The 23,282-nt window shown below is 44.4% G+C and overlaps 1 protein-coding gene across 5 annotated transcripts in view; it reads right to left on the bottom strand.

The window, feature by feature from the left end:
• The window catches only part of MSI2 (musashi RNA binding protein 2), a 472,007-nt gene extending 454,955 nt beyond the window's left edge, over nt 1-17,052 (bottom strand). For all 5 annotated transcript variants that reach the window (XM_064271280.1, XM_064271281.1, XM_064271284.1 and 2 more), the window contains exons 1-5: nt 16,981-17,052; nt 16,643-16,683; nt 16,245-16,326; nt 15,455-15,539; nt 11,460-11,501 (exon numbers count right to left, since the gene is read on the bottom strand). In XM_064271280.1, coding sequence (XP_064127350.1) covers nt 11,460-11,501; nt 15,455-15,539; nt 16,245-16,326; nt 16,643-16,683; nt 16,981-17,042 — 312 coding nt within the window. In that variant the 5' untranslated portion in view covers nt 17,043-17,052. The remainder of the gene's footprint in view (nt 1-11,459; nt 11,502-15,454; nt 15,540-16,244; nt 16,327-16,642; nt 16,684-16,980) is intronic.
• Nucleotides 17,053-23,282: the final 6,230 nt, after the last annotated feature.

Genomic DNA, 23,282 nt, shown 5'->3' with positions numbered 1-23,282 from the left:
CTTCATTTCAGACACAGGTTGACAACAGAGCCAAGCACTCCCAAGATCCTCCACGGTAGATCTGCAACACCCAGGTTTCCCACCTCTTTACCAGGTCATCTGCCCGAAATGTTGCAGCTTTATTTGAGTACCTGGAGATTCTTGCACAAGAGCAACACGGAAATACAGAAAACTCTCCACGGCGCTAAAATATTAAAGAAGCAGTTGTTGCAATGTTCCACGTATATCACCAAAATGAAGTACTCGGTCCAGGATCTTTTTGAAGCAAAAAGAAAACAAAACTACACCACCAAGTTTTCTCTCCCCCCTCTCTAGAACGGATTTCAGAGACAAGAACAGTGACTTTGCACACTCTCGGCTTTGGTGTTCCAAACGAGCCAGGCTCTGTCAAGGCAGCATCACATGCTACCCACCCAGGCTCCAGCAGGTACCCAGAAGGTAAAACAAAATGCCTCCCAGTTTAAAACTTTACTTTTCAGCAGATAAGAATAAATGACAGAACTTGCCACACGTGGCCTCTCTATGGTGGAGAATATCGCTGCAAACGAGCAGGGTTTCATGTTAAAACTTTCCCCGGAAGACTTAAGAAACAAAACACGTGCCTGCATAAACACAGGCAGGAGCCCACGCAGCCACGCAGAAGGAAACAGACTCAGCTGAAACCGAGTCATGGGAACCGCTCCTCTGCTAGCTCCCTCCTTGCCTCGCTCCCACCCGAGCGGTCACCTCATTAATGTCACTCAGCATCACGTTTTGCTACAGTAGGTCTTTCTGCACTCAGTTCCCGTAGGCCATCCAGGGCTGGCTCCCATTGTAAACTTCTGTTCTTTGGGAAGCTATCAAAAGCTTTCAGCAAAAAGAAAAAACTTTTATAGGGCCTCTCTCCTCACTCTTTCCCCGCCTCCTGTTTCTTCTCTTTGGCGCTTTATTCAGAATCTCTACACCCACAAATCGTGCTCTGAAAGTCGTTTACAATATGTCAGCTTAAAAAAAAAAAAAGCTAGTGGACTGCGGTGGCCTGTCTATTTGCAATTGCCCAAATCGAGTAATTCATTTCAGAGGAGGATATAAATGAAGCCCTGAATACATTCCTACACCGCTTTCTGCCCTTCAAAACAATAAAAATGTAAAAACCCAGACAAAAGGAGGCCAGAGGTGGCAGGAAAGAGAATCTCTTGACCCTCAAGGAATTTATTCTCCTGGATCTTCTGAGGTGCTCTCTCCCCAACCTGCATCATCAAGACCATTTTATTAGATTTTTCTAAACCCTTGAAATTGTCACATAATTGAAGCAGAAACAGCAATTTAGAGCTCTGAATGGATTTCTTAAAAAGACGATTCTGTGCTTGCCAACATCCCCTCCTTGGCTGCCCCCGAACTAAATGTAAGGCCCCTGCACACAAAACCCCATTTATCTTTTAAAGCCTCCCCTGCCATAAAAGTTACACATTCCCCTAATGCCTGAGATTTCAGGACATTTGGGAGAAACTCGTCCCAGACAACAGGCTAAAAAAAGAATCCATTAGCATTAACTTGCCTGTCACAGCCAGTGACAAATAAATGAATGTGATGGTTTCAGATCAGTCACTGGCGGAACTACCCCCAGGCAGATAAAGACCAGGACAGGGAAAAAGAAGGCTCACTGGAGACCTCTCACTCAGCAGGGTCTTAGCTGTTCCCGAGCTGCTCCCCAGGACTTCACTCTTAGAGGAAGCAAAAATACAGACATCAGATACAGAAAAAAGAAATAAATTTCTAATGCCCACCAAGCATCCTCAAGATAAAGGGTGCATGCTATCTCCCCCTCGAGAGCCAGGACCCTAAAAGCAGGCCAAGCCAGTGACACAGAATTTTCCACATCTCAATTTGCTGCTCCATCTACCATCCCTAGAACGGGGCAACAGTGTCAATCAACCACAAGCTGCTAGATAAGGTCATCTTGTTATCTGAGGAGTGCCATCCTTGGGGACAGTAACAGATAAGTAAATGCTTACATTGCACCCACTACGTACATGTATGGCTCTAGGCACTGCAGACACATTAACTCATTTAGTCCCCGTAAGACTTCTACAATATCCCCATTTTACAGATGAAGAAATGGAGGCTCAAAACTGCTATATGAAGTGTCCAAAATTCCATAGCTGGCAAGTGGCACTTAACTATGCTAAGCAGCCTCTCAGAAAATAGTCAAAGAGAACTTGAAACTTCCTGGCCAGACTACAGCAAATCCTTTTCTTTAGCCTGAACATTTTAGAGGCCAGGCAAAGCAAAAGAGCCTAAGATCTACCCACTTATGGTAGATGCAGCGGGGACTTAGTAGTTAAGGGAGCAAAGCCTTGGGGTTCAGACAGACTTTGGCACAAAGGCCAGCCCTGACCTTTACTAGTTCTGTGGCCCTAAGAATGTCGCTTACCCTCTCTGAGCCTCAGTTCATTCATCTGTCAAATGGAGATAATACCAACTACTGGAAAGGATTGTTGTAAGGATTAAATAAAGGAGATAAAGTATATAGAGGCTTAGTACCCTGCCTGTAACATACTAACCTGTAAGAAGCGACAGCCATTATTTTGAGTGAGGGTTTTTCTTTTTGATTATTCAAAATCTTGGAACTAAAATAAAGAAGTAGAATATACAGGCACTCACCCTGAGAATAACCCAGATAGTTGGGAGCTTGGTGCTATCTCCCCTCCCAAGAGGGGAGGCCCAGAAGGTAACTATCCCAGGCTGTACCAACCATCTCAAACTGCTGCTTCAGCATACCATGGGGTGCTCAGCCCCAAGAGCACACTTGCTCACTGCTCAAGCCACATGGGAAGGAGAGGTCATGAGTCCAAAATGTGTTCCTCACACCAGGCAGCCACTCAGCCAAAAGCAACCCCAAGCAGACGCAATCCATGAAGTCAGAGATCAGGCCACTCTCTGACGTCATACAAGCAATTTGTGATTTCCAGATCAAGACGAATCAAACAACATATTGCATTGAGCAAATCTGTTGCAAGGAAGACCTCTTTAAAGTGTTAAAAACCAAAGATGTCACTCTGAGGACTAAGGTGTGCCTGACCCAAGCCACGGTACTTTCCATCACTTCATGTGCACATGTAAGCTGGAGGATGAATAAGGAACACTGAAGAAGAATTGATGCCTCTGAATCATGGTACTGATGAAGAATACAGAATATATCGTGAATTGCCAAAAGAACGAACAAATTCATCTTGCAAGAAGTACAACCAGAACGCTCCTTAGAAGCCAGGATGACAAGACTTCATCTCACATACTTTGAACATGTTATCAGAACAGACTAGTCCCTGGAGAACGACATCATGCTTAGTAAAGTAGAGGGTCAGCAAAAATGAGGAAGACCCTCAACAAGATGATTAACACAGTGGCTGCAACAATGGGCTCAAACACAGCAATGACTGTGAGAACGGCCCAGGACTAGGCAGTGTTTCATCCTGTTGTACACAGCATCACTACTGAGTCAGAACCGGCTCAACAGCACCTAACAACAACAACAACGCATGGTGAGGTCAAGATCAAGGCTTAGACAAGGACAAGGTGCGAAGCTTTGAAATTTTACCTACATCGTGATTTCTTGTTAAGGAAGAAGAGGGGAAAGTAGAAGGTGGAGATAAGAGGATGACAGCACTCCTTTTAAGCTACCATACCGGGAAAAATCAGGGGTGCTACCTGGCAACAAGAACATCGCTCCAAAAGAAGGGTCTATAGCCAGGGAGAACACAATATAAGTTAAGTGTAAACCACAGGTCCAGTATGGAAGTTCTCCATGAAACCGCATCAGCCCCAGTTCTTTCAGTGACCCCAGCATCTACACTGGTCCTGAAGAGAACACATCCTTATGGAGCAAAGGGTCGCCCATGATTCTGCACACACACCCAACAGCTTCCCCAGCACGCATGAAGCACGAGCGCATTTGCTTTGCCTGACATTCAAGGCCTTCCAACAACCCGCCCCCCTCCCCCGCCACCTTCCAGGCCTCATCCCAGACCACTCTCCAGCACACCCCCCTTGCTTCTGCTGCACAGCCTGCCCTTCCTAGTCTCACGCCGCACTGCTGCCTCCTTCCTACCTGTTCTTCAGGAACTGTGGCAAAGACCACCTCCTCCAACAGGCTCTTAGTTCTTCCTTCCTGTAAATGCCGTCTCTACCTCTCTTAGTGTGCTTATCCCATCCTCTCCCGTGTCACAGCTGGCCCCCGTCCTTTCAACCTGGAGATCAGATCCCTGAAGACAAGGCCTCTGTCTCCTTGTCATTTTCCATTTTGTCTATCTAAAAATAATCATAGAGTTGTAGAACATATAAAAGTGCAGGATTAAGAGCTATGGGTTTTGCTTTTTTTTAATTAGAATTATATGCTTGTGCCCTCTGAGTTTATCATCCGGTGGGGGCAATAAGGCATGAAGCTAAATAACCACAAACCTCAGAATTAAGTGCCTAACAGAGTCTCCAGTACTGAGAAGAAACTCAGTAAGTAATTACTGAACTACTATAAGCAGCAGCTGGAGGTATTAAAAAATATGGTCCATCCTCACCTCAATCATCATTCTTACCCTGCTTTGGTTTTCATACCTGATAGCATGTTACCTATTTGGCTATTTGCTCACTGCTTATTTGGGCCCCTAGAGTGAAAGCTCCCTGAGGGCAGGGACTTTATCTTACCCTCTACACTATCCCCAGAGCCTCACACAGTGCCCGGCATGCAGTAGGTACTCTTGCTCAATAACATTTAGCGAGTTAATGAGTGAGTGCTTTGCACAATGCCTAACAGATCTATTTGCCCAGTGAATTTTTGCTAGTATTATTATTGAGCCATAATCAGAGAGAAGGCAAAATCCTGTGGAAATTCAGAGAAAGTAGCAGTATTTTCAAGAGGGAGCAAGGACAGCTTCATGGAAAAGGTACTGGTTAAGCTGGTCTTTGGCAGAGGGGTCTGAGTTGAATAGCAGAGAAGAGGACAGTACAGAGCTGGGGATGGCAGGCGGTTCAGGGAACGGCGAAAGCTCAGCTTTAAGGCAACAAAAGGTAGCAGAGTAGGAGATAAGCTAGAAAAATACCCTCCCCTCTCCCCCCGCCCAAATACAGTTCTTGAAGGACTTTAACTACCAGGATAAGAAGTTCAGACTTTGTTCAGCAGGCATCAGGAAGTCACAGAGGGTTTCCTGAATCCCTCCCCGCAAAAGAGGGTACGCACACACAGCCAGCAAATATTATCTATTAAACGAACTCTTGTTGAATGAACAAGGTCACTGAGTAGTCCGAGCAGTCTGCGATCGGCTGCTAACCTGAAGGTGGGCAGTTTGAACCCACCCAGCGGCGCCACAGAAGAAAGGCCTGGGGATCTGCTTCTGTAAAGATTACAGTCAAGAAAGCCCTATGGAGCAGTTCTACACTATAAGTCGGAATCGCCTCGACAGCAACAGGTTTGGTTCTTTTTTGTTCGTTGAAGGAACACACCAGATCAGATGAGAGGAGAGAGATGATAAACTACATCTCCTTTGTGTGTTCTGGGGGCTTTCGGCCGGAGAAGGCTCGGGTCTAAAAATACAAAATAGGACACCAAGAATGGATGCTGCCTCGGGGCAACCAAGGTGGGCAGCTGGCTCCTCGGAGTGTGTCTTCCTCCTCCTACAAAATACTCAACATAGAACACGGGAGCACAGCATCTTAGTAGGCTGCCCTCTCACTGAAATGGAAACATGTGAGGAAAGGCTAAATCCACAAAAGGACATTTGTAGGACGAGGGGCCCCTCCCCCATGAGCGGACACCTGCTGCTGACTCCAAGAGCAGGAGGAGTGGCACTCACCAACAAGAAAGAAGCTAAGCCGCTAATCCTCCAAGTTCCTTGCTGCTGCTGAAAGGGGCTGCAGACACACCACCACATCCTTGTGAGAACGAGAAACCCACCGGCAGGTTTGTTAACCGTGGCTGCCGAGATGACAGCTGCAGATCGTCCAAGATGGCAGGACACTCGAGTGACTGGACCCACGGCGGCAAGGCAAGGCCAGATGCCGAAAGCTCACCCCTCGCCCTTGAGAAGCTGCCAAGAAACCACTCCCCCAGAACAGGAGGTACTCGTGTAAAAAGCTCAAGCTGCCACTGCACCCTCCCTCCAGGAGGCATGCTTAGCAGAGAACCTTCCAGGGCCTTGGAGCCATGTCACAGAGAGCAAGTTGGGAACAAGAAAACCTGGCTTCTCGCTCAAACCGGCCACAACTTAATTGTGTGGCCTGGGGCAATCCGACAAGACTTCATTGGATCCAGCTGTCTCAGAGGTGAAAGAGCAGACTGGATTTAATTCCTTAATATGAAGTTATGAAACGCCTATCAGCAGCAGCTCCCTGCCATCAAGGAGTTTACCTTCTAATCCAGATTTTTCTTAGGTCTTTATTCTATAAAAATAATACCAGCATGCTGTGCTCCTTTAGAAAATCACCTATATGAGACCAAATGTTCAACAGTTACTTTAAAACAAAGATGAGAATGTAAGGGGGCAGGGAAACTAGATTAATGCAAACAGAACAACCAGAATGGAAACAATGAGAATGATCACGTATTGTGAAGAATGTAACCAATGTCACTGAACAACTTGTATAGAAACTGTTGAATGGGAACCTAAACTGCTGTGTAAACCTTCACCGACACAAGAAAATATTATTATTACAAAAAAAAATAGCAGCAGACATTTGCTAGAGGCTGTCCCTGGGTGGTACAAACAGTTAAGCACTCAGCTACTAACCCAAAGGTTGGCGGTTCAAACCCACCCAAAAGTGCCTTGGAAGAAAGGCCTGGTGATCTGCTTCTGAAAGTTATAGCCATGAAAATTCCATGAAGCAGTTCTACTCTGTACACATCAGGTCTCCATGAGTCAGAATCAACTTATTGGCAACTGGTCTCAAGTGTTTTTCTATTTGTCTGTTTGTCTTTTACCTTGTGCCAGGCTCTTGGCAAAGAATTTTGCATTCGGCTTCAAAACAACTCCCTGAGGTGGGTACTATTATCATACCCATTTTATAGAAGAGGAAACTGGGGTTTGAAAGGGCTTAGGTGACTTGCCCATGACTACCCAGCTTCAGCTGAATGTAGCTGGAGTTAGGTTAAAGGAATGAAATCTCCCTTGGTCTGGTCTCTAAGGCTTGCAGAGGAAAACGGAAACTTGGGGAAGTGGGCAAGTCTGTATAATACATACGGATAATTAGGAAAGACATGTTGAGTTACATCCAGACTTCGCTCTTGCCGCGTGGCACTAGGGAGTCTCTCAGCTTCTCCACTCAAGAAAAAGACCCACAAGCTTGAGCAAAACCCTTCCAGGCAGCTGTTTCTGCCCAAAGGGACCAAAGAAATGACATGACATGATTGACCTCTATCATCTTCCCCTCTCCAATGGCTTCAAATTAAGTCATCTTTTTTAGAGTAGCACAGCCATTTTAATTTTTAAAAAGACAGGGGCGGAAACTTTTACATCTTTCACAAAATGAAATAATCATCGGGAGAAATAGAAAGATACGAAATGGACCTAGTCTCCTGATCAAAATGTACTTCACTAGTGAATGCCCACTAGTCTCCAAAAGTAGCCACCCCTGGTGGTACAATAGTTAAGCGTTTGGCTGCTAACCAAAAGGTCAGCAGTTCGAATTCACCAGCCACTCCTCAGAAACCCTACGGGGCAGTACTAAAACCCTACGGGGCAGTTCTACTCTTTCCTACAGGGTCGCTATGAGTTGGAATCGACTCGAGGGCAATGGGTTGTTTTATCGTTTAGCCTCCAAAGAGTCACTCCTCAACTAGTTAATAAAACCCCACTGTACTACACTTGAGATGTGAGCATTTACATTGCAAAGGCGGATAAATGAACTTCAGGATTCAAAACCCTTCCCTCGGTCGCTCATTAAAATTCTGGTCAAAACAGATTTTTATTTATATGATCCATTAAGGAATATTATGACAGAACCAATATGAAATCTGTTCTTCACCACTGCAGATTTTCTTTCGTATTAAGTTACAGTTTCTGTCCACTCCTCTTGTTTTAACACCTCCACGGAATATTTCTCTGGCAAGTGTTAGCAAGGAGGGACAGCCAAGAAAGCGGAGAAATGAATTTCAGCTGAAATGCACGCTGACATATCATCTACAGGCTCCTCACCAAGTCCTTGAGGACAGGCACGGTTCCCCCTGCCACTGGGATCCTAACACGTACACAGGCAAGTTTTCTTGGACGGACAGAATAGTAAAAAAAAAAAAAAAAAAAAACGGGCTTGACTGAAAAGTCTACACTCCTGCCAGCCTGTTTTTGACCCCCAACACTAACTTCAGTCTGAAATCCCGGGGCCAGGCTAAAAACCTCCTGGAGAATAACCATAGACAGAGAGGGCACTTCCTCTCCACCCTGCCCAACTCCCAACCACCACACACCTCATCAATTACCAGGTTGCCTCACTGGGGTTGAGTAACCCCAGAACTATCTGAAAGGATGCCCTGAGGGGTCAGATGGAGAGATACTACAAGACAGTCTCACACAATGGGATGATATCATAGGAGGAGGGTGAATCACCAGCCCAAATAACATGGAACTTAACAGTCCTGAGAGTCTGGCTGTGGTTCTGTTCCTCACAGCCTGCTGACCTTTCTGAGTCTATGTCCTCTCCACAACAGAGTGACACCCCCACAGGATAGTATGCCTGTAAAAGGTCCAGTTCCAGAGCCAGGTGGAGGGATGTCATGGACCACTTCCCAACCTATTTGCATCTCAGTTTTCTCATCTATAAAATGGGGATAGTAGTAGTACCTAACACAAATAAAGCCCTTCAAACCATGCCTGGCACATAAATTCATTTAGTTTCATTCATTACTCCTTGACCTCTCACAGGACTGGCGTAAGAACCTAACAAAAATACCACTAAAAATGCCGGGGAACACTCATATGGTATTTATTAAGCATATTATTATCTTTGTTAATCTATTTAATCCACAGAAAAATGCTAAGAGATGGGAACCAAAGTTCTGGGACATTAAACAATTTGTTCATATTCACACAGGTGAAGCTGGATCTAAACTTAGGCTGTCAGATTTGCTAACAACAATAACAATGATGATTAAACCAACAATAATAATATTGAGGAAGAAGAGTTACGAGGTCCTCACCAGGTACCAGGATCTCTTATTCTTCACAATAATCCCCAGAAGGAGCTACTATCATCATCCCCATTTTGCAGATGAGGAAACTGAGACTGAGAGAAGTAAATCTGCTCAGAAAAGGCAATCAGATGCAGCAAAGCAAGGATTCAGATGAAGACAATGGATGGAAAACTCCTTTGTAAAGTGAAGTGTCATTAAAAATAAGATAGTGTTATTAAATCCCTAGAACTTCAGGGAAAGATGCCCTTCCCTGACTGGTTTAACGTAACTCACAATCAAGAGTCAGACAATGCACCTATAGACAAACCAGACTCACGGCTACAGGGCAGGTGGGGGGACACATTTTGAGAAGTTTGAGAAACATTCTGTCCCATTTTCAAGTTGAATGCATCACTGAAAAACCAAATGCCACAGGGTATTAAAGTGAAATATTGTTTTCCTGCTTTAAAATGGGGGTGGGGGGTTGCTAAGGAATAGCAAGGGGGAAAAGAAAAAGGAGTCATCCATGGTTTGACCAAATCAGGGATTCTTCCAATTTCCCTTTAGGGTAATCTGACCCTAGTTGTGGGAGATCAAATGACCAACCTGGAAATTTAAAGATTCATACTTATAGAAGAAAGAGCAATTCCACCAAATCTGGCAAATACTGCTGGTTCTCAGAAGCCTTCTGCTATGTGAAGGATCACACACAGTTTGGAAAGCAACATTTAAACAGTCAAGACAGTCCCGAAGTTTATGCTAAATGCAGAAATAATCTTAACTTCTTTGGTTCATTAATTCCTATTATTTGCTTTAAACGTTAGAAAAATGCCTTAAAATAGCTCACTACATTTACTTGGAGATTTGTATTTCTTTGGCAGGGAGAAAGGAATGAAGGAAGGAAGGGACTGGAGACAGACCTCTGCTGATGTCTCTGAGCCCGTCTCCTCTTCCATAACAGAGTGATACTCCCACAGGATAGCACAGCAGGAAAGGATCCAGTTCTAGAGCCAGGCTGCAGACGACTTCTCAGCCCATTTGTGCCTCAGTCTACTCATCTATAAAATGGGGATAGTACTAGTACCAAATACACGTACTAGACATGGCAGGCTACAGACCTGAAATTCTCAAAATATTATCGACAACAGCCAACTTTTTCTTTATTAATGTACAAAACCAGTCCTCCTTTTATGCTACTGACAGGTTCCACTTCTGAGAGACTGTGCTTAAAGAAACAATTTCTTAAAGCCACAAGCCTTTTTCCTTTATGACCCAGTCAGAAGTTTCAACTTTTCCCGTTTCACTAAAATAGGGCCAATACCACAAGATGCAGAAAAAGTGTCTCTTCAATGTTACATTAAAAAAAAACAAACTCATTGCCATCAAGTAGATTCCGACTCATAGTGACCCTATAGGACAGAGTAGAGGGTTTGCAAGGAGCAGCTGATGGATTCGAACTGCTGACCTTTTGGTTAGCAGCCAAGCTCTTAACCACTGTGCCACCAGGGCTCCTAAATGTTATATAGGGAAAAAGAAAGCATAATTTAAAAAATGTAAATTTAACACATAAACCATAGCCCTTTACATTTAACCTTAGGCTAGGTGCGGCTGTGTTCTTACATCGACATCAGGCAAGCTCAGAGAAAACTGTGTTAGTTACACACTTCTAAAAAAGTGAAGACCTATCTTAACGCTTTAAGCAAGTCTTGTAGTACCACTCCTGCAAGGTTACAACATTTTCAAAAACTTATCCACCCAGGAATCAGCACTTGTACAAATAAGCACAGTTGGTTTCAAGTGTGCCCAGATTTATCCAACCAACCTGAAACCAAGACAGCCACTGTATCCTCTCTCAGATTTAGGGGTTTACAGGCCTACAATGTTGTTTTTTCCAAGAAAGGACAAGTTGCTTACTTAAACTTAACTCCTGTCCATAAACTCCAAGTTGTAAGGCCTCAAAAGAGTACCCTCCAAAAAAAGTCACAAAGAAAATATTCAACTTTTCCTAATACGATCTCGGCAATGCTCAGAAAAGAAATATAAGCGCTTGCATAAATATCACACCAACAGAGCTATGTCCTCCCACTAAGGAAGAGACGTGTCCCAGCCCCCAGTCGATGCCCAGAACCCACCTCGGGATAGCTAACTCGGAGACACACAGTTATCTCAGAAAGCCGGTCGCCTGGACTTCCACAGCCACATGCTGATATCCTGAAGGAACAGCGTGCACCAGGTTTAAACGGTTCACTGCCAAGTCCCTGTTTGAAACTTGAAATCCTTGGCAACCATCTCTGAGTGCTAAAATCCTATTGTTGCCTCTCCTACTTACCTTGGGTTGTGCTCGGCGAGGAAATGCAACTTTGGGGTCAATCTGGGGGAAAGTGGAAAAACAGTAGTCAATGCAATATTTTAAGAAAGAAATCATGATCAACCACCTAATTATTAATCACTCATTTCTCAGGCTTATAATCCAGCTGTTTTTGCAACTTCTCCGGCAATTCAGAAGTTCCTTATACTTTGAGCTGAACTTTAACTGTCCCTCCCGAAATGTAACAAACAGAGCTAGCGTTTCTGAAATGTCCTACCGTGTATTTCAATGTGCAATGCTCTGAATAAACGAGATCTCATGTGTTCTTACTTAGGCAAGGGCTTCTCTTCCAGTGGTACCTGCACCTAATTGTGATGCATGGCTGGGAGAAAAGATGGGACCATCATCATAATTGAAAAACAATCATAGCCTGCAAATTAAGCGTTAAGTATCTTCCAGCAATAGGTAACTGTATGGTATTTCTTCTTCATAACTAAACACAACACAGGAGGGTGGGGGATCCTAAAAACATTTAAAAAACAATAACATCTAAAAATTCCCCAAAGACATCCAACACACTGGATAGGTGTCTGCTAGAACTAATTCACTCATTTTAGCAAAAGTCAAGTTGCCTAGGATTAATCAAAAAGAGAAATGGTTCTGGAGTTATACCCAAAAGAACACACACACACAAAAACCATTGCCACTGAGTTGATTCCAACTCGTCATGATCCTATAAGACAGAGTAGAACTGCCCCGTAGGGTTTCCAAAAGAGTGGCTGGTGGATTCGAACCGCCGACCTTTTAGTTAGCAGCTGACCTCTTAACCATTGTGCCACCAAAAGAACACAGCCTGACTTGGTTCTTGAAAAATAATATAATAAAAGGAAGCACGGGAGCTAAATCTATCTGGATTTAAAAACCACGTTGAGGTGGGAAGGGATCTATGAACAACCTAAACCCAAATTAGGAAAGAAACACTATCACGGGGAAAAGATTAAAAAAAAAAAAAAATCTCTTTTCTGAAAAAAAAGAAGAATCTAGTGTAATAATTAGGGTACTTCCCCCAACCCACTGTGATCCGAATGGAAAAATCTCCTATACTCCCAGATCAGACACTGGCAGAGCACATGATTCTCAATCAGAGGCTGGCTTTAAAACTCAAAAAAAAAAAAAGAAAGAAAAAAATCCCCACAAAAGCATTTGAATCTAACAGGCCGGTGTGAGGGCAAAAACAGTTATTGAATGGATAACATTGCTGGTTTTCATTAGATTTCTAAATGTCACAAATCTCTGGGTAAAACTCAACTGAGGGAATGGCATGAATATTGCTACAAGTTATTTATTTATAGGCTCTGGCTTTCATATTAAAATTTTCCCCTTTTAAAATGTAAATCTGAACCTTGTTTTCAGTTCTGCCAAGGCGGGGAGGGAGTGATGCTTTGGGGAAAAGCACGGGGTTGGTTGGAGGGGGGGACACACCACAGACAGTTTTATTTGTTCCCGGACTTCCATCCAGTAGGACATACAAGGATTTACCGCTTTAAGAAGACGGCTTAAAGACTTAATAAAAGTCTGCAGCATGTTTCCTACTTTTAAGCATCACCTGAGAAATGAGAGATTACTTTTTAAAAAACTAAAATAGATTAAAAAAATCTTGGATCTAGGAAACTACCCTTCCATAAATATTAACATTATTGCATCTACAGGTGTGTTCAGCACTGACTAGAGCTTGTCTACAAGAGAAATACAACAGGTGTGGATTTTCCATTCTGTTGACCAAACGTGAGACAGGTATGTCTTTTTATAAACACCTCCCAAAGTATTTTTTTTTTTTTTTTAGCTGAGCAGCACACAATTGCAACCATCAAAGTCACCTTGTTTGTGGGGTAAAAGGTGAATAACATAACCTGTAGAAGGAGAGGCCAGGAGCTGATGGGCTAGGAGACCATGAAGCGAGCCAGGCACTAAAAATGATCTAAAATTACAAAATTAAAAGCCAGTTCAGAACTCCTGTACTGCTTGTTGCAGCGTCCAGGCATTATATCAGAATTGGTGTTCTCTGGAGTGCAAAGTTAATATCCCGAGATCTCTAAGGGAGACGAAGGGTCAAGGGAAGTATGGCAAATCCCAACCTTTTGCACATCCCTGTCAACTATTTAAAAACAAACAAACAAAAAAGACTACCAAAAATTAAAACATTAGTTAGTTAGGTACAGCTCTACTTACTGTATCTACAAGTCCTCTAGGAAAAGACTAGGGTACTATTTTGGATGTGAATGGCCGTTACCTAAACAAAGCTTTTAAGGTAACGGTAAACAAGATCCTCGTTTCCATGTCAATAAACCAACAGCTTCTGCCTCCTGCACTGAACGTTGAAACAAAGTCAAAAGCTAGGTTATACTAAATAATAACCACCAAAACATGTCTACAAACAATTGGGGAGGGGGGTGCAGTCTTTGCATCTGACGCTGGGGGACATGACCCACCAGCCACCACAGAAATCAAATACTGTTTCTCCCATGGGGGTGGGTGCACAATAAATTCCTGAAATTGCCTCAAAATGTTTTTCCTCTTTAGTTTTACTAGTTTTTAAAAATGTCTAGCCAAGAAGTCACAGAGAAAAAAATTCTTCAGACATCCATTAGCACCCTACAAATGATTATCCCTGAAATTAAATTATCTAAAAGTACAAAAAGGCTGGGCTGCAAGCTAGGACAAGTCCAGCACAATTAATAAAGCAACTAAGAAAGTGTATGCGGTTTTTTTCCCCTTGGGATCTTTTTTTTTGGGGGGGGGGGACACACCTGACCTCCTTGATCATAGAAAAGAGGTTAAATTTGCAAAACCAATTCAAGTGCACCAAAGGTTGCCAGAGTTTTTGTTTTTTTCTTTTCTTTCATTCAATATTAGAGCTGAAAGGAGCTTGGAAGATCACCTCAGTCCTTTATTTTTACAGAAAAGGTATCTGAGGCCCAGAGGCAGGGAGCAACTTGCCCAAGGTCACAGAGCAAGTTAGGAATGAGCAACTGGAACTAGAACCTGACTCCTGCCTGGTCCCACTACCCCACCACAGACAAATTAAGCCCCACGCAGCCCAGCATCACATCTCAATGTCACCTCAGAGTCCCTGCTTTGGGCAGATGTATAAAAAAATTGCAGGGAAATTCTAACAAGCATAAAATGAAAGGAGGAGAGTCACAAAGCCAACACAGAGCTAAATAAAACCTTACAACTCCTCTTCTCACCCCCCACCCATTAAATTCATCCTCAACTAATAAACTGTAATATACCGACACTCTCCCCTTCTTCTTCTAGAGACTTTCCCTTTCTCTACTCCAGATTTAGAAACCTTCAAATTCTATAAAGTACCCACACTTAAATTTAAAAATCTGAGAAAGAAAAAAGGTGGGAAAATCACTTTGAAACCCAAGGCCTTATCAGCCTTAGATTTCACACCATCTGGAGTCACCCACTGAATGCCCAGTTTGGCTCTGGGAGGGATCTCTTTCCCTTCTTAAACCTCACTCCAAATGAAAATGCCCCAAGGGGAACCTGTTGCCAAGACCAGTGATTAGCACCCCCTCCTCTCCTTCCCTTCCCCTCCTGTCCCCAACCATGAATCAGGCTGTGCCTTCCAAAAGTCAGTTCTCACAGCCACAGTTGCTATCCTGTGCTGTGCTCGACTGACAAAGAAAAGTTGCATTTGCTCTCCGGTGGAGTTTCTCGGCATGGTCCTTGGCTGGGAAGATAGCCCCTCCTCAAGCCGGACCATACCCCCGCCCCCAAAGCCTCCACTTGGCAGCACTGCAAGCTGCAGTGGGGCAGGCTCTAGAAAGAACACCCCAAACTCAGCCATCACAGCAAACTTTTTAGCCAACTCGCAAGCTCTGCCTACAAGTACCCAGTTCCCAACATAAAAGCAAAAGAAGGCGCTGTCCCTTTAAATGAGGCTGTCAATGCCCAGATCGTTCTTGAAAAGGGGCGAACAACAACAACAACCACAAGCAACATACCGTCTTGGAATCTAACTCATGGTGGGGCTGACCTAATACTTTATCTACACTTGCTGGGTCTGCAAACGTGACGAAACCGAAGCCTCTGAAATGAGACAAAGGGGGAGAAAAACAAACAAGAAAATGTGACAACGTTAAAAGCAACAAGGAGTGAGACCTAAGGCAAAATGAGGAGCAAAAGTTGCCCCCCATGCACCCCCCTACTACCCACGACCGCCCCCCAATTCCCCTCCTGCCTGCAACCCTCCACCTCGCCAGAGAAAATATCAAGGTTAATGGGGGAAGTAGAACGGGGGAGGCGGGTGGAGGTAACTTGGAAAATGCTGGTGTCTCCACTCTTTCGCCACCTCAGTTTCCTCTCCCCCTCCTCTCCTTCCCTTTCTTAACGCTTTGTTTTATTCCGAAGTAAGCCCAGCACTTAGAAGATGAGCTTCACCCACCTTTCTAAGAGGGGGCTTAAGAGTTAGGGGAACTGGGGGTACAGGGGAAGCATACATTAAAATAGAAACTCCGCGGAAGAGTGAGTGACGCTAAATACCATTTTAAACAGGAGAAAAAGCAGCGAAGGAAAGATGATTTAAAGCGGAGACATGGGCATCTATGTATCGAGAGTTCAGCCCCAATTAACAATAACCTTTAGCGTTACGGGAGTGGGATAGAGCGACATTCGAAGCCATCCAACACACTGAGTCCCATTCTAAATCCGCTCGGCTACTTCGAAGACACCTCCAAAAATAAAACTTAAACTTTGTTCTAAAATAAGGGCAAAATCCAGAAGGGAATGGCTTACCTGGAGCGTTTCGTAGTGGGGTCTCTCATGACCATACATTCTCTAATTTCTCCAAATTTGCTAAAATAGTCTCTAAGGCTATCTGTAGAGAGAGAAGGGGGGGGGGGGAGAAGGTGTGGGGAAAAAAAACCAATGCAAATTTGATCAAGGACAAAAACCAAAAGTAGTTTTCTGTTGTTATTCTGTTTCGCATTTGCATTTCTTGCACACGCGGGGGAAATTTGGCAACAGAGGTCGCATAGAGGGCTCGGAAAGGATTTGCTATTTAAAAAAATAACCTTGCACAGGAGAAGTGGGGAGCCAGCGGCGGGGGGGGGGGGCTCCTACACCGGGATAACAAAGAGCAATAAAGAAGCCAAGAAGGGGGGGACCCAGGCGTCCCCCCCTCCCTGCCTTACCTGGTGAGGTCTGCCAGCTCAGTCCACCGATAAACATTTTACTGGAGGGAGAAAACATAACAGAAGTGAGCACCGATGTCAGATCGGCCATTTTGACGTGTAACTTACAAAAGCTAAAAGGAAAGCGGGGGGAGCGAGCGAGCGCGAGCCGGGAGGTGGGGTGGGGGAGAAGGTGACGGCGAAACGCCATCCAAAGGTGTGTAACTTCCACGGGGATGGGGGGGCGCGCGGGAGGGCCGGGGGGGCGCGGGAGATGCCCGGCTCCGCGCACCGCCGTCCCCGCCGCTGCAAGGAGAGCCAGCCCGAGGCGGCGCGGTGGGCAGCGGCTGGAAACTTACCCGGGGTCGTGCTGGGAGTCGTTGGCGCTGCCCGAGGTGCCTTGGCTCCCATTTGCCTCCATATCTGAGCCCCCCCGCCCCCCCACCCCCAAAGACCGAGCCCCACAGCGATCGGAGCGGAGCGGCGGCCGGCTCCGAGCCCCGAGGTCTCCGCTCCCTCCTCCCCCTCCTCCGCCCCCCCGCCCGGGCTCCCCGAAGCTCTCCGCGAGCCGAGCCGGGGCAGCGGCGAGAGCCGTCACACGTGGGCTCGGCTCGGCTCCGCCAGGCCGCCTCGCACACCCCCCGTCCCCGCCCCCGCCCCCCCGGCCCATCCCCACCTCCCCCTCCGCCTCCCCACCCCCATCTCCTCCTCCTCCTCTCCCTCCTCCCGGCGCACGTGGGGCGGAGTTCGAGAACGTCGTGTAACCAATGCCGGTGACGTCACGCACCCCGGTGCGGCCCCCGCCTGCCCGCGCGCGCACGCTCTGCCCCCCGCGGCCGAACCCCCGGGGCGGCGCGCGAGCCCCGCGGCCAGAGGGGCCCCGCCTCTGGGCCGGCGCTGCGCGGGTCTAGGGGCGCGCACCCCGACTTCCCTGGGTCACATGGGCCGCGGGGGGCGGGCAGATCGGGGGAGGGGGAGGCCGAGTAGCTGGCGGCGGCTCTTTATCCGGCCGGGGGAGGGAACGCCCCCACCCCCTCTAACTCGGCCTGTCCATTCAAGTTCGCCGGCCCCGGCGGCAGAGATTCGGGGATGGCACCCGCAGCTCGCCCGGCTCTGCGCGCTGTTTCCAGCCACGGCGCAGAAATTTAGGTCAAGGACGTCGGGAGCAAACCCAAACCCTACTGCTCCTCGGCGGCCCCCTAGACACCCCCGCTCCAGGATCGGAGGTTTTCAGGATTTCAGAGACCCTCCCGCACAGACACCAGCGACAAGTTTTATTTTCCTGTCGCGCTGGAAGTTCTCTCTGCCTCTCCTTCCATACCGGCTCGTCTGCCGCCGTTCCCCGCCCTTCCCCGGCAGAGGTACGAATCCGTGCCCGGGAAAGGTTATTTTGGAACTTTGAGAAACTGACGCGATTGCAGTGGTGAGAAAGTGCCGAAGAAAAGGTTTCCGCGTTAATCATATGACGTTTAAAAAATATAATAAAAAAGGCTTATAGGTGTCAAGGTTAAATGAATGGATTTCAAAGGAAACTTTTGTACATAGTGAGAAATAGTTTGGGAGCGTCTCTGGGATGGCTGAGAAGCTTGGTTATTTCAGGAAACCCCTCTCCAACCCGTTGGTTATATGTTGTTTTATTTCTCCAGTTACTCAGACTTTCTGTACCGAGATAATAAAAAGCATGAGATTGAAAGAGCACAAGACCCCCCACGACCAGAGGAAGGAGTAGGGTAACAGATGGCTTCAGACAGACTAGCCGAGCACCTCCTCCCTCAGGAGCACTGTGGTGTACCACAGGTCCTAGCACACAGTAGGTGCTTAGGAAGTGCTGGCTTCGTTCCTTCCAGCACTGAAAACTCCAAAAGACAGTGTCCTCTTTGCTCCAATGGCCTCGCACGCTTCCCAGAGGACTCCGGGGTGGCCAAATTCTGGATTCAATTTATGGGATACTTAAAACAGTAAGGATACAATTATCCTTATTGTTTTAAATTATTACAGTAAACTGAGTTAACGTGGCATGAGGGCAACATAAAGTTGTGGTTCATCAAATACCCAGATTAATGTTAAGCATGAATTGATTGCCAGTTACCACTTTTCCATTAATTTTCATAGGATTAGGGAACAATGGCATATGCTCAACACCAAGACTGTAGCAAATCATGGTGGGTCTTAGAAAACAGGAGTATTTGGAAAATCCCAACACCAGCCTTAGCCTTGGGTGGCAAGACCCTTAATCTCCCTGCCCCCTGGATGGAGATAACGCCTCCCTGCCACAGTTGGTGGGGTGGGGGGAGGAGTCAAAGTGAACAGATGTTGTAAAAGCCCCCTTTTCATTGCAAACCTAAATGGGTCATGATTACTATCAATCATTACTTAGTTTAATTTCTAGAAGACACCTGAAGGCCTTAAACCACAAATCCACGCATTTCCCAGCCTTTCAAGCTGCTTCTCAAATCATCTGGGGTCCTGTGTTGGAGAGCCAGTTGCTATTTTGCTGATTGTTTATTATGATTATTCTCAACAACAAAATACAGACAACAGAGTTAATTGGGTTGTGTTTTGGATTTTTACAATAGAGTCACAGGCCATCAGAAGTCGGAGTGCCTTTTCTGAGCCAACCCCTCATTTTATTTACATCAGGTTCCCAGAGAAGCCAAGTTCACTGGGCTACACACACCCCCATCAGTCAATACCTAAGTGGGGCTCTGGCCCTCAGTCCAATGCCCTTTGACTCTGCTGCCTGCATATCTGTTCTGTCCTTCACGAAGCAAGTGGGAAGGGAGGTGCCCTTCTTCCATGTTGTGGAGATACAAATGCTGACACAGAACTGAATTAAAACCCTGAGAGGGGTCCAGTGCAGGAGTTACAAAGTCAATGGTTGAGAGAAAACTAGATCTTAAGTTCCCATTACTACATTGTTTCTTACTTAATGCCTTTTAATTCACATACAGTACAATTTACTCTCCTATAATTCTGTGAGTTTTGACAAATGCGTAGAGTCGTGTAACCACCACCATAATCAAGATGCAGAATAGTTTTCATCTTTCCAAAAAATTCCTTCATGCTATCCCTTTGGGCTATATTATTTATAATACCAAAAACCAAACCAAACCCATTGCCACCCAGTCATTTGCAACTCATAGCAACCCTGTAGGACAGAGTAGAACTACCCCATAAGGTCTCTGAGGCTGAAATCTTTATGGAAGCAGACTGCCACATCTTTCTCCTTCAGAGCAGCTGTTGGGTTCAAACCACTGACCTTTCAGTTGGCAGCCGAGCGCTTTAACTGCTGCACCACCAGGATGGGTTTAAATACCACCTATATGCTGATGCCATACAAATTAAAATCTCCAGCCCTGACCTCATTACACAGCCCCAGGGGCTCATGGTCAATTTCCTAGTCAAACCTTTCTGCTTAGATTGCCAAGCTGTTGTTAGCAGCTGTAGAGTTGGCCCCCAACTCATCGCCATCTGTCTTATGGCAACCCTATGGACATCAGAAGGAAATGCTGCTTGGTCCTATACCATCCCCATGATCCACTGCAGATTGGACTGTTGTGATCCACAGGATTTTCATTAGCTAATTTTCAGGAGCAGATCACCAGGCCTTTCTTCCTAGTCTGTCTTGGTCTGGAAACTACTGAAAACTGTGCAGCATCCTAGCAACACTCAAGCTTCCAGTAACAGATGGGTAGTAGATATGTTTAGGATACATTGTCTAAGAATCTAACGCAGGTCTTCCACATGGAGGGTGAGAATTCTACCTGAATTACCACTGCTTCAAAACTTCCCATAGGTACCCCAAACTCAAATATGTCCAAACCCAGTCACAATCTCTTTCCTTCTAAAATTGATCCTCCTTTAAGATTCCCTCTGTTGGCAAACAGGACGGCAGCCAACCGAGACAACAAGGTTGAAATATCTCCCCTGCGCTTTCTTGTGTACAATCCACCGTGAGTGCCTGTGGATTTTATCTCTAGGTATCTCTCAAATCCATCATTCCTGCTACCACATCCCAGATCTACCTGAGTCCCTGCAATAACCTCCTAAATAGTCTTCCTACCCCATATCCACTCTTACCCCACTTGTGTGCCTGGAAAGCCTTCCTTTACCTCTCTGTCCGGGTCAAATTCACCTTGGTATACACTATTCTCTGCCAGAATGTCCTTGGTGTACCTTATCATTTGTGATCATTTGCTTTATTGCCCATTTCCTCCAACAAGGTATAAGCTGTCTGAGAGTAGAGACTATGCGTCCATTTCTGCTAACCACATACTACCAGTTCCTAGCACAGTAACCACTGGAGCATGGTTGGCCTCAAAAATATTTATTACATGAATGAATGAATAAAGGTCAACATCTAATTTCACTCTAGGATTTTTTACATTCATGTTCATAAGTCAAATTGGCTGCAATTTCCCCGTCTCATATTGCCTTTATTTATACTGGCCTCATAAATTGTTAAGTGTTCCTTCACTTTCCATTTTCTAGAACTGTGTGTTTAAGAATGGAATTATGTGTTCCTTGAATGTTTGGTAGAGCTTGCTGATAAAATGTCTGAGTCTGGGGTAGACATTTTACAGGTTGATTTTTAACTACTGATTGCATTTCTTTAGTGGTTATAGATCACTTCAGATTTTCTTTCTATTTCTTCTTGAGTCCATTTTTACACATTATATTTTTCAAGGAAATTGTCCATACCATCTTGGTTTTCAAATTTATTGCTAAAGCATTGTTTATGGTTTCCTCTTAATACATTTTAATCTCTGGTGTGTTTCCAACTTTCGCGAAATCTGTCTTAGGGGAAGTACAGCCGGAATGCTCCTCAGAAGCAAGGATGGCGAGACTGCGTCTTACATACTTTGGACATGTTGTCAGGAGGGATCAGTCCCTGGAGAAGGGCATCATGCTTGGCAGAGTACAGGGTCAGCGGAAAAGAGGGAGACCCTCAACAGCGGCTGCAGCAACGAGCTCAAGCATAACAACGATTGTAAGGATGGCGCAGGACCAGGCAATGTTTCATTCTGTTGTGCATAGGGTCGCTAGGAGTCGGGACCGACTCGATGGCACCTAGCAACAACAATTGGTGTGTTTATCTATAATATTCTTTTTTTTTTTTTTTAATGTATCTTATCTCTTTCCTAGATTTGGTTGTGCCAGGGATTTTTTTTTTTTAAATAGTCTTTAAAGACTCAGCTTTTAGTTTTAATACTTTCTAGTTCCTTTTCTGTTCTATTAGTTTTTGCTTTTACATTTTTTATTATATTACTTATTATTATATTATATCCTTATATATCAAAGAATATAATATGTAAATATACATTATATATTATTATTATATGTTTTATATATTGCCTCGCTTCTACTCTATTTGGAGTCCTGGCGATGCACTGGTTAAGAGCTCAGTTGCTAACCAAAAAGGTCAGCAGTTCAAATCCACCAGCTATTCCTTGGAAACCCTATGGAGCAGTTCTACTCTGTTCTATAGGGTCATCATGAGTTGGAATCGACTCGACGGCAACAGGTTTGTTTGTTTTTCGTTTTCTACTCTATTTAGGTTTGCTCTGTTGCTCTTTTTTTTAATTTCTTGAATTATTAGCTTAGGTAATTAATTTTCAGCCTTCTGTTTTCTGATTTTAACATGTAAGGCTACAGGTTTCACTCTATATACCACTAAAAACTACATTTTACAAGTAATCTATATTTTTATTATCATCCAGGTCAAAGAGTGTTTAGATTTTGAATATAAATTCTCTTTTTGACCCCGTACACAAGTACATTTTAAAATTTCCAAACATAAGGGTTTTTTTATTATCTTTTAGTTATTAATTTTTAATTTAACTATATTATAGTCAGAGAAGGTAGTCTATGGGAAGCAAATTCTTTGTTATTTATTGAGACTTACTTTGGTACATGCTCAATTTTTATAAATCTTCCATGCAGTTTTGAAAAGATTGTGTATCCCTTAATTGTTAACTGTAGCATTCTATATGGGCCCATTAGATCAAACTTGCTAATGGTGTTGATCAGATTTTCTATACCCTTACTAATATTTTGTCTGCTTGACCTATCACTTTTTATAGAGGTATGTTTAAAATCTCCCCTTATATGACTAGATTTGCCAATTTCTCCTACAAATCTCTCAAATTTTATTCTCTATATTTAGAAAATATGTTATCAGGTACATCAAAAAGGGATGTTGAAATCTCCCACTATGACTGCATTTTTCTATTATTTTATTTCTCTTACTTTTTGCTTTATATATTTTAAGGCTATGTTATTAGGTGCATACAAGGTTAAATTTACTATATTTTCCTAATGGATTGTTCCTTTTATATGTACTCAAATGACTTTTGTCCCTAATGCTTTTTGATTTAAAATCTACTTTGTCTGAGATAAATATAAGAACTCCATTTCTCTTTTTTTTAGCATTTTTCTGGTATATCTTTTTTTTATCCATTTAAATTCAACCTTTCTATATCCTTAAGTTTTAGCTGAGTCTTGTTCATTTATTTATGTTGTTAATTCTAACTGGCAAAATGAGTCCTTTACATTTACTGTGATTGCTGTTTTTGTTTTTTGTTTTTTTTTTTTGCCTTTATGGCACAAAAATGTATTAATCACAATCTCTGGTACAGCACATTGTCATCATTGGGTATAT

The sequence above is a fragment of the Loxodonta africana genome, chromosome 18 (genome assembly GCF_030014295.1).
Source record: "Loxodonta africana isolate mLoxAfr1 chromosome 18, mLoxAfr1.hap2, whole genome shotgun sequence".
Taxonomy (NCBI): Eukaryota; Metazoa; Chordata; class Mammalia; order Proboscidea; family Elephantidae; genus Loxodonta; species Loxodonta africana.
This window is presented reverse-complemented; position numbering and strand designations above follow the sequence as displayed.